We start from the raw sequence: 12453 nt of genomic DNA on the forward strand, positions 1-12453 counted from the left end.
ATCAGTCCATTCATTTGCCAACCTTCTTTTCTAATCAACAGAACAAATGAGAATGGATACTGCACTCCTTAGACGTGCACAGACAACTTAGATTTTACTTGGACAGGACTAAACCTCAAAGGAAATCTGAACAACTGCTGGTGGCATTTGCTGCAGGGGCAGAGGGGAAGGCTATTTCAAAGCAAACCATTTCTAACTGGACAGGCCATTGCATTCATTTCTGCTGTAAGCACCATGGAAAACCTATCCCACAGGGGATTAGACCCCATTCAACCAGGGCTGCATCTACCTCTACAGCCTTTGTCAGAGGTGTCCCTACCAGAGACATCCTAGAAGCTGCCACCTGGAGTTCTGTACATACTTTCACCAAGCATTACCATTTGCCAATTTTCTCTAAATCCAGAGCTGGCTTTGCCACTGCAGTCTTGCAGGGCCTTATAGCTGGTCCTACTACTATCTAAATTCCTCCTCCCATCCTTAGCTTTGGGAATCTACCCAAATGTGATGATTGCAACAGTGAAACACGAGGAACATAGTACAGTTGTGTACACTTACCATAAATGTAAATGTCCGAGTGTATTCACTGTTGCAGTCCTGGTTACCCTCAATCCAGCCCCCTGACTTCTTTTGGCTATATCTCTACTCTCCTTTGCTATGCTTAAAAGCTTTTTTGGTGTATTCGCTTTTTTGTTGGAGGTATAACCTTGTAGATATATATATATATATATATATATATATATATATATATATATATATATATAATTGCTTCCCTTAGGGGGGGTACCTGACATCTGGGGCAAGAAAAACTGATGTAATGGCGTCGGCTGCATGCTTTATACCCCTGACTACCTGACATCACGGAGGATGAGACAGCAACGATGCAGTACCAAGACTTTGATAATCAGGCCAACTGAGGGCTACTGCAAGCAGATAACCCAAATGTGATGACTGCAACAGTGAATACACTCAAACATCTACATTTATGGTAAGTGTACACAACTGTACTTTCTCTATTCACTAAATGTAGCATTCCAACACAGTGAGAATGATTTTAAGCTGTTTTGGACAGTATTTTCTGCTGGCTTTACTTGATGTGGTCTAGTCTGTCCATTTCAGTTTCCTCATTGCATCCCACCCTGCCATATGACATGCTTCTGTTGTTAATGTAGACATGTATCCCTGCATCATTTTTTGCCTCATTACTGGTTTCTCATTGGAGGACATCTTAAAGTCTTGTAACTGCTGAAACAATATGTCTCTTGATTTTTAGGTTCATAGGTTCATAGGTGTGTACTAGACTAGTGGCCCTGGAGCCTATATAAGCTTAGCCCAAGAAGATACCCTGGCATCATGCCGCCCAAAGTTAGTTCCCAGTGCCCCTGTCAAGCAAGGCCACTGAAGTGATCCCCGGGGTGGACTTCTTATTGCCCATCCACTCGTCAAGATTTCTCTTAAAGAGGGCCAGTGAAGGGCTCTGCTTGACGTGAATGGGAAGTTTGTTCCAGAGTATGGGAAGTCTCTGGGTTAGGAACCTGTCCCTCCAGTATGTTCTGTTTATTGTGGTAATGAGGTTAAGGTCCCTGGAGCGTGTGGCATGGAGGGATTGGGATTTCTTTAGGTGTAGCATATCTAGCAGCTCTGGGTCAGACATAGCTTAGTAGGTCAAGCAGAGATTGCCTCTAAGTAGGTGAAAAGACACAGAGTATAGCTGGATTTTTTTGAGTCTGTCCATATAGGGCATGTGTCTAAAGCCTAAGATCCTCTTAGTGAGGTATTTTTGTGGTGTTTCCAGTTGTTGTAGATGTCTAGTGAGGTACATACCAAATGAGGCGTTGTGTTCTATAACAGGTCTAATGAGGAATGAGTAGAGAGGGATTATGACCTTTCTTCCTGGATGAGAAACCTTTTGTAATGAGATGTGCCACATAGAATGACTTTCTGACTACAGTGGCAACGTGGTTATCAAAGGAGAGGTTGCAGTCAATCTGTGACCCCAGGTCTGTTATCACACCTTCGATGTTTAGTGGACTGCCGCCTATGTGGTAATTCATGGGCACCGAATTTTTCCCAGAGGGAATGACAATGCACTTTTTGGCATTGAGCTTAAGGCCATGGTTCTGGCACCAGTCATTGGTGTCAGTGACGTCTTTTTGTAGATCATTTACATCAGTTGGAGAATCAATAATGGCTCCCAGTTTGCAGTCATCTGTGAACTTGGTCAGCCAGAGTCCCTTTGTGTTTGCTTGAACTTCAGAGAAGTAGCCGCCAAACAGGAGAGGACCTAGGACAGATGAGGACCGATCCCTGTGGGACACCACTTATAACTAGTGGGTAGTCAGATTTGGAGTCCACTACTTTCACAGTGTGGGTTCTATCAGTGAGCCAGTTGGCAACCCATCTTATTACATAGGGGTTTATGCCTAGTTTAGTGAATCTTATCTATGATTCCTGAGTTGAGGGATGGTGTCGAAGGCCCTGGCAAGGTCTAGGTACGCTGTGTGAACTACCTTGCCCTCATCCACAGCTCTGGTGATAGACTCAAAGAAGTCTATCAGGTTGAGCAGTCATGATCTACTTTTCACAAACCCATACTGCATAAGGTCCAGAGTTTGGAGATTCCCTGTGTCCTTATTTATAAGGTACATGGTGATGCACTCCATAGCCTTACATATCAGACTCGTCAGGCTAATGGGGTGGTAGTTCCCAGGGTTTGTAGTTGCCCCCCCTTTGTGGAGTGGGATGACCGTAGCAGTGCGCCATTCGGAAGGAACAAAGCCTGAAATGAGGCTGTGATTGAACAGGGTACTCAGGTGTGGTGCCAGTTCACTTTGTAATTCATGTAGAACACAGCCAGGGATATTATCAGGTCCCATGTAAGCTGTATTATTGGCTTTGGACAGTGCAGTTATTACCTGTGTAGCCATGATAATAGGGACTTGGCATTCCTCAGGTATTGTGCTAGGGCCTTTAGGGGGTGAAAAGGTGGTAAAGTTCGCACTGAACCTGTTGGCAATATCAGTTGGTTCTGTATATGTAAAGCCATTGTGCTGTAGCTCAGAGCAGATCTGAGTATTGCCATGTAGATTCTTGACATAACTATAGAATGCCATGTGGTTGTCTTTAGAATCTGCAGCAATTTTGTTTTCATAGCTAGTTTTAGAGGATTTGATGAAGGATCTCAGTTTTTTGCTGAGGCTAACAGGAGTTTTTCCAGTCTTGGGACTTCACCCTTTTCTGCAACAGTTTTTTCCTTCTGTTGTAGAGTTTGTTTATGGTGGGAGTTCACCAGATTGACTTCATTTTTTGGAGGAGAGCATCTTGGTTCTGTTTGGCATGGCCTGTTCCATTCGCTTGTGTATGTGCGCGTACAGTGCATTGTTGTATGATTCAGCAGTCATGCACCTATTTTCCATTTGCATGGATGTCATGAAGCTAGCCACATCTGTTTTTAGAAACCCAAAATTGGCTTTGGAGAAGTTTTTTACTTTGGTTTCCTTTGGGGGGGGTGAGGGGGGGATGTGGATATCCATGGTGATTAGCTTGTGGTCAGATCTGACCAGGGAGGAGTTGATTACTGGTGTAGAGCAATGGTCACCCATGTTAGTAATGACCAGATCAAGGATGTTTCTACCCCTGGTGGGGGTAAGAATGGGTTGGTCCAGGGAATGGAATTAATGAATACCAGAAAACGTTGAGTAAGTGTGTTGTTACACGAGTAATTTACCCAGTTAATGGAGGGGTAGTTGAAGTCTCCCAGTGTATGGGTATTGGGTTGTACCCTAATATTTTCCAGTGTGTTTAGGAATGTGCAGTGGGAGTCTTGGGACATGGTGGGGGATCTATAGCAGGTTACAACCTTGTACAACCTACAGTTCTTCTCTTTTCTTATGGAAGAGCTTGCCTAGTGATGGCTTATTGATGGAGAGTTTCTGCTGTGGTTCATGGCATGTGGCAAATGTTACCGCTTTTTTGTGTTAATACAATTGCATCAGTCTTTTTTGACGATTTGTTTATGAGGGAGAGTTTTCTTTAGGTAATTCTTGTTTACCATTGTGTTTTCTTTTGTTGGTGAGTAGGCCTTGACCTGTGTTTTAAATTGCTAACCCTTGAAATGCACTTGGACTCTTGAGGAGATCCAGAGCAAGAAAAGTAAAATCTGATGGCTTTGCAGCAGATTGTGACGCAAAGAAAGGATGGAGCAGGAAAGGAACTGGAATCTACTAACATACTTTATGAAAGTTATTAGACAGGAAATGAGCAAATGGTGGGCAGCAGATTGGATTTATAGACAGGTTTGAGCTGGCTAAGCCGATACAAGTGTCAGTGCATCATCTTCTTGTCGCTGTGCTGCTGTGAACCAGTTACCTCACACAGGCATTGCTAGCAAAGTAACTCAAGTAAAACTGTTAACTGAAATGAGCCACATTTGGTGCATGTTGTTGTTTTATTTCTAACTTGGGCATTACCAAAATGAGACACATTTGGTGTGTGTCAAATGAAACTGTTACCAAAATGAGCCACATTTGGTGCATGTTATTGTTTTATTTCTAACAGGCATTACCAAAATGAGCCACATTTTGTGCATGTTATTGTTTTATTTCTAACATACGCATCTCACATTCATCATCTGACTTGCTGATTCTGAAACTGTTACAGAATAATCAAGTCAGCACATAATAAAATAAAGCAGTCACACTTTTTGTAAAGCTGCAATTAAGTAATTTTGACTCTGCTTATATCTTCATACTGTGATTAGACCAGCTGTGGTTTTAATGTTTTACTTTGATCTCCTTTCAGCTGCCTATTATTTGCCTCGATACCTCCATCCTAATCCTTCGTATGGATCCCTGTATCACCCATATCTTATCCGTGGATACCCTGACAGTGCTGCTATGGAGAACAGACAGACAATCATTAATGATTACATCACATCCCAGCAGATGCATCACAACACAGCAACAGCCATCGCTCAGAGAGACCTTCTAAGAGAGCAGACACTGGCACATGGCTATGCAGCAAACGGAGCTCACAGAGGTATGGGATTTGGGTGAAGGCTGCATTAACAGGGAAAACGTTTTTGCAGGTTAGGTGTTGGTAGCACTAGAAACGTAGTCTTACTTTTTCTGAATAGAAGGCAAAATCTTTGAACTTGGGATCAAAGGCCTTACATAGTACAATACTAGTAGCTGTTACATTTGCAAGTAATATACTTGCAACCAGAGTCTCATTCAGAGACGGAAGAAAAAAGAATAGTCATATGCAGGAAACAACAATTAAATACCCCCCTCTCAGGATAAGTGTTTGCTCTTGGATTAACTTGATTTCCCTTTTGTCATATAATCAGATTTTTGCAGGATTGTCATTTGCTTTCTAATTAAAGTGAAATGCTAGAGCTGCAAGGGTTGTTATGAGATATGGAGTGTTGTATTCACATTGTAAAAACAGTGGTTGCGCTCAGCCTTGTAGTGTATTAGTGGTAGCCTGTCTGTCACAGTGAAATAGATTACAGTAGATTGTACTCTGATTGATAATGACCACCATAAGAGAACTGTTAAATTCAGCATTGCCCTTTGTGCTTTTCAGTTTATCTGTGATTACTGATCCTGTATTTGTCATGGATGTGACTTTAAATTATTTTCCCAGTAGAAATGGACTTTACGATAGTCATGCTGACCTTCTGGAGACACCACAGATAACTGCCTGCTGTCACCTCTTGCCCCTCCCATGTCACCTAGGTGGAATGTTGCAGGTTGGACAGTTAATAATGAAATAACTGCACAGACATAACCTGAAACAGTAGAGCTTTACAAGGTTGTAGCTAAAATGTACACAAGCACTGTGTTGCCCACCTTCCCTTCCTTGTCCCCTTGACTTCAGTAATTTGTGAAGCACATCATGGGTGATGGCTGTGCACAGAAGAACATCATAGGCATTTAGGGTTAATGCTTCTGCTTGGTCCTGCACTGACCTGCCATATCTTGGCATTGCATTAGGTGCATACGCTCCATTGTACTGTTATTTAGCATCATCCCAGGGCCAGAAGCTGGAAAAAAGTATTTTACAGGTTAGGTTTTGATAATTCTAGTGATTTTGTCTTACTTTTTTTGTCTAGAAGGCAACACCTTTGAACTTAGGGGTCAAAGGCCTTACAGAGCAGAATACTAGTGATGTTTGCATTTGCAAATCTAGTTTATTGCAACCAAAGTCTTATTCAGAGGTGGAAGAAAAAAGAACAGTGGCATGCAGGAAGCAGCAATTCAATCTCTAATTCTTCATTTTCTTCATTTGGGGACACAGTGGTCCCTGTACATGAGAGCAGTAAGGATAACAGATTTCACCTCTTGCTAACCCCTGGTTAGGAACACTCCATTGGAGAAGCCCTTAGGCTGATAACATTTAGAATGCCATTTTCCTAGTTCCCCCATCAAAAATATTTTAATGATGTTTTGGGAAGAAGACATAGGATCTCTGGGTTATGTTATTCCTGAATCCTGAAATTAATGTTGCCTTTTTGCTGCTTTGAGGTACCATCCCTTGTCCTGCAGCACTAAAGTAGTCTGACCATTTATACAAGACAGCCCCCCCCCCAACCAAATGATCTTCACTTCTGATCATGCGTCATAAAGCTGATTTCCCTGTCATTTTTCTGTGCCCAGTATAGGCCTTAGAAACTTCAGCATTTGGCCATTGTCCCTCTAGAAAGAGTCCAAGGCTGTGGACATATTTGGGGTAGGATTTATTTTGTGCCATCTTGGGCCAAATGATTAATTACTTGTCCATACCATTTCCATTATTTTTAATGGAACAATGCTTGGACATTTGATGGTGATTCATGTGAAGAGGGTCCCTTTGAAAAAGTCTTTAATAATGCATCAGTAAATAATTTCTTTAGTTTACTATGTATCCATTTGAAATGTCAGGACCAGCTAGAGCAATTCCCGACAGCGCAGAGACTGAATGGCAGAAATCTCGGACTTACAAATTCTAAGGCCGATAAGCTTTTTCTCAGAGTATTCCCTTTTTTTCTGAGGTATGGCAATGTCAGAGTTGATTTATATAAGCGGGGGGCCCTGTGAAAAGAAAAGAAGTTTTAAGGAGATGAGCAATTTTTGAGGTTTGCTCTGGGTTTTCAGTCTGTTTTTTTCGTTTTGGTTTTTAGGCACTCTGCAGTTTGAGTATTGACATTCTGGTAGGGAACCACTTACAGTACCTCTAGCTGTGGCCACTGGCACCTGTCTGCACAGTACCGTATTATTTTGGCTTTTTTTATTCTATGGGGAGGTGTTTAAGGACAAGGTGGTCTTTATGGAACCCTCTTTGGAATTTGTAGGTCTCCAGAAGAGGGATGTGGTGCTTTCCATGATGGAGTATATGTATTGACAGCCACACTCTTCCTGCAAACCTTCCCAGTCTTGTAGAAAGAAGAAAGCTGTCGATTGTCATGTCATTGGTGTCAGAGTTCCCCAAGAGAACATTAGCCCATTTGGTACTTCACCAGTTAAAACTACTCTGCTAACGGTATGCTGGTAGTAAGAGTGTTCTTTGTGATTGCCCCAGTCTGAAGAACTAAAATCTTTAATACCGGGGTGCTGGACATCATAAAAGAGCCCACTCTCTATAGTTACACAAGCTGCCAATGATGTTTTTTCCTCCATTAGACCAGCTGGCATTATATTTAACTACTAGGATGGCAGTAGGTCTTTTTTTGACAAGGAGAATGTATAGCCAGTTCATAGAGGAAGTCTTCTTTTAGTGCCTGAGTTCTTTCTAATTCTGAACCTGAACAGTTTTAAGCTTTGCATCTTATGTTAAATTTTACATGACTGACCTTCATATCTGGATGGCACTTTCTCGCAGGATTCTTGTATGGGGTTGCTAGGCACATTGGTTGTCTATTGGTTTTTTACTGTTTGGAAACCATTCAAGAGTTTTGTCTGCCTTTACCTGGATGGGTAGATCTTTTAAGTACACAGTCCTGCCTTTTAACTTCCATCTGTCATCAGGGTTTTCACCACAGCACATTTCTTTGATATAGGAGTAGTATAGCATCTCAGCTTCCTGCTGTTCCTTGCTCAGACACCTGTTTCCTAGTTGTTGGTGCCCCCCCCCCCCCAATGCACGCGCAATTCATTGATGGCTCTGGGCTGGAATGCACCTTGTCTATAATCATTTAAGTTGCCTCCATTCTGCAGCACATATGTTTTAAGGATGATTCTAGATTCTCTCCAAAACTATGCCTTCCTTCTTTTCAAAAGATTGTGAGCAATAGGGATGGAGCTTCATTGGAGACATTAAAGACAAAGGTCCTTCTCTTCTATTTGTACTTACTGGGTTGACAGTAGTCATGTTTTCTTAATGTCTTTGGCCCAACTACTTGTGTGTTTTCTGCAACAAACATTTTTTTCCATTGACTTCATTATTACCATGACATTTTTGAATAGCCTCCTTGTTTCAGACCTTGACATTGGTCCCTGGGTTGTTGTGCCTCAGCTCCATTTCAAGAGGTGTGGTACTGTCTTTATTCCCCCCTTCCCTTCCTGACTGTCTCCCTAATGTTGACTGATGGCTGTCTGTTTCAAGGGTTTGGTGTCACACTTTGTCTTGGTGTAGAGTGACCAGAGTTCACTGTAGAAAAATTGCCTTCATAGCTTCCCTGGTGTGAAAGCTATATTCCTTACATTATAAGCTGTGGAACTGCTTCTGAAGCATCAGCTTATCTTAGTGGGTGGGACACCCTGGAAGTAGTATTGTACTGGAATAAGCATGAAGGAAGCATTGAAATCCTTTGTGTAGGGAAGCAGTGTGGGTGTGGTAAAGTGCCCCACCCACCAAGTTGTCATCTTTATGACAGTCCTTACGCTAGTGAATATCAAATATTCTGGAAGATGCCCTTTGTCTCAGTTTTAGCCATATTTTGGAGTTCATACCTAGAGGGACAGTATGTAGGCTACCTCCTGAATGTGGACTACTCCAGAAGCTGACTTTTTGCCTTCCAGGAGAATGCAGTACAGTCTTAGTTCTGATTCCACCAGTCAGACAGAGAGAAGTGAACATTAGGTGTCTTCTTAATGGAATGGGGCATCACTTTCACATGACACATTCCCTGTCTTGTATCACATGTTGGTAGAATTTTGTATGGAAAGATCAAAGTTCATTCTCATCCCAGCATAGTAGCCAAGATTACTGTGGGCTCAGTCATTTAAAACTTGCTTTTGTAGACTAATTGACAGTGACAGCATTGTTACAGGATGATGATCTCCTCGAAGAATGGTGGTGCAGTTGTTCCTGCTTAGCCATTTGGTCTTTAAAAGTCTTGGAAGCCACACAATCATCTGGAAGTCCTTACACTTGGGACATTTCCAAGAACAAGTTTAAAAGGTTCTCAATATGGCTCCAAAAAGTGTACTTTCTTCCTAGTTTTTTAACTTTTTATGCTTGGTTAGTCTTTTAGGTACCTTTTTGGCCAAAGCTTCAGTCAGTGTTTTTCAGCATGTATATGTCTACCCTTTTGGATTATCTTCAGCTGATGAAGGGTTGGACTTGGGCCAGCATGGACTGGTAAAGCAGTTCCTTAAGGGGATTCCTTTGCCTCTGTCTCCATTGGAGATAGTTTTTGCCTTTCTACTGTCTCCACTGGAGATGGGTTTTGCCTTTCCTCTGTCTCTGTTGGAGATTGTTTTTGCCTTTCCACTGTCTCTACTGGAAATTGTTTTTGCCTTTCCACTGTCTCCACTGGAGATTGTTTTTGCTTTTCCACTGTCTCCACTGGAGATTGGTTTTGCCTTTTCTCTGTCTCCATTGGAAATTGGTTTTGCCTTTGGACTGGAACTTCACAGTCTGCATGTTGTCATGTTTGCCTTTGAACTGGGTCATTCTTTTATCCTAAGGTTTGTGCCTTAAAAAAAAGTCTTGCATTTTAACATGGACCATAACTTTCCCCAGGTGGAATTTTTAGCTTTAGACTTATCCTGAAAGTGGTTTCCTCATTGTGTCTCAGACAGCCTATTTCCTACTGTTGCCTTTGTGCTTTGGATAAGTAAGAATATAGCATTTGTTTCCTGCATGGGCACCACCACTTACAGTTTTCACCTCATGTCCTTGAGCACAAAAAAACAGGACAGTTTTTATTTTCATGCTTTTGCTAGAGAGCATTGCATTTGCAAGCAAGCATTGTTGTAATGGATTGCTGACATCATTTTTTTGTCACATAAAGGCAAGCAGACTCCTGACCAAAAATATTAGATGAGACAGTCCACCAAGCAGGTAAAGTAGGTGTTTAAGGTTTGTGTACCCTGTAGGGATTTGAACATTGTGTATCTGTATTTAATAAGCACTATAATCTGGCCATGCATTCGAGGCGTACAGTGGCTTTGTGGATAGGATGTTTCACAGGGCCTTTTTGCACTGAAACCAGTCTTCTGTCATTCTAATTCTTTCCACTCTGATGGAGTTTTTGGGGCACTGCTTGAGATTCTTTCCAGTTGTTCCAGTTACTGCAGAGTTTCCCTTAAATGTTCAGTAATAAGTTGTCAGCTGAAATGATTTTTATCACCACTGGGCCTTTACAGCAGTGAGCTGACAAGTGCCTTTCTTGGCTTATACTTAAAACTTTATTTTCCTAACAATGACATTGTGTTTGTGTGGAGGGCTTTGTGTGTTTTCCCTCCTGGCTCATACCGTATTAAGTGTGAGCTGTGAAAGACATTTGCTATTTTACATTTCTGGCAGGCCATGTGTTGTCAACCTGCTCATGTTGTCTAAAATTAAGTGACGACACCCATCTCTCAAAGTAAGATTGTCAGGTATGGCAGTACCTAACCAAACCATCTTCTCTTCTCAGTGAATGTATTAATCCATCCATCCTTTTGTTCCCCCTTCTTTGGGATACACCGTTTGTGATACATTGGCAGCAGGATACCCTGCAAGAAAAACTAAAGTTAATACATTTATGACCTTGTCAGTTATTGTTTTATCCTGTGAGTGCAACTCGTTCTTGTGTGATGGCCAAGAATTACGGTCTCTGTGAGTGTATCCATCCTGTAACAGCAGCACAGCATCATGATGTGCAGGGCAGGGTGGTAGGCAAGCATGTCTACACAAGACTTCATAAGTTAAAGAAGAGTTGTAAACACATGGTGGAAGAATTCATATAGCCATTTTTCACCTAGCTGCCTTGCAGAATCTGAATCAGAAAACACTAAGTTCTGCAAAAGAAATGCAGATTAACTTTGATCTTAAACAGCCTTGGGAAAGGATAGTCCCCTTTTCTCCAAGTATGTTTTGACCCTGAAGTTAGAGCAGTAAAGCAGTGGGGATATAGGGAATGTGGATCGCTCATATGGGTGAGTATAGGCGGGCTTACATCACTGTAGAATAGTTGTTGGTGTAGTTCTTGATGTTAAGTATATTCTGTTTAGCTTAATGCTGGTTTATTTTATTTCAGCCTTCTCTGAGTTGGCATTTTGATTGTCAGTTTTTTGAATAGAAAGAATTCTACCTACAGTAGAGGGCTTTTTTGAATAGAAGATTATGTGGTGGGTGGTTCTCGTGTATCTTTCTTTTGTGACTGTAATCTTTTTATAAGCTTGAATGCATTCTGTCTTTCAGTATAAGCACTATAATTGAGTGAATCTGCATGCTGTGTTTGCAGTGAAAGCTGAATTTTTGTTTTATAGGTATAATTGACTTATCCCAAGTGCCACATTTACCTGTCCTCGTACCTTCAAGTGCCACAAGTCCTGCATCTTCGATAGATCGTATTACGTATATACAAGCACCTCCCACATCCTTCAGTAATCGAACGTGCAGTAGCTCCCCTCTCTCTCCAGGTATGATTTAAACTGCTTTCAGATTAACCTGCTAAAATGCACAGGGGTAGAGACTCAGTTTGTTCTCCTTTCTGTGAAAGGCACCTTTAACTGCTTCTCATAGCTGTTTGTTTTGTAATTCTTAGTTGTCAGTTAACTTTAATGAATTTCTTGTTTTATGAATGCAAAGCTTTAAATCCATGGGAATAAATGCAACTAAGGAAAAAAACTCTCCATTGTAGCTGTAGATAGAGTAAAATGGAATTTGTAGTAGTTTAAAATTATTATTCTTTATGTATCCTGCATTTTTTGCAAATGAGTGAACAGCAAGCCACAGTAAGAGATGTGTTAAATTGTGTAGCAGCATTACTCTTGGGAAAGGTGTGAAGCATAAATTAAAGCCAAGTATTCAGCTTTGATGAGTTATGGAATACCTTACTGTTGTTCTACAGTATGACATTTTTAGCAGTATTTTTTTTCTGTTATCTCTGTATAGTGGTGTAGAATTTCATTGTTGTGTACATGGCTTATTAATGAGTCAAGGTTTTGAAATGTTACTAGCCATTGTACACTAATTCTTACACTTTCTTCAAATATTTTCTAGTTTAAAATAATGGTTCCTTTGAATGATCTTAATTTATGAAGG

At 41.2% G+C, this 12453-nt stretch overlaps 1 protein-coding gene across 8 annotated transcripts in view; it reads left to right on the forward strand.

The window, feature by feature from the left end:
• The window catches only part of NCOR2 (nuclear receptor corepressor 2), a 3277114-nt gene that overhangs the window by 2901966 nt on the left and 362695 nt on the right, over window positions 1-12453 (forward strand). For all 8 annotated transcript variants that reach the window (XM_044068530.1, XM_044068534.1, XM_044068533.1 and 5 more), the window contains 2 exons: window positions 4798-5034; window positions 11676-11828. In XM_044068530.1, the coding sequence (XP_043924465.1) occupies window positions 4798-5034; window positions 11676-11828 (390 nt within the window). The remainder of the gene's footprint in view (window positions 1-4797; window positions 5035-11675; window positions 11829-12453) is intronic.

Source organism: Protopterus annectens, chromosome 4.part0 (genome assembly GCF_019279795.1).
Source record: "Protopterus annectens isolate FY-2018-M chromosome 4.part0, PAN1.0, whole genome shotgun sequence".
NCBI classification, from domain to species: Eukaryota; Metazoa; Chordata; order Ceratodontiformes; family Protopteridae; genus Protopterus; species Protopterus annectens.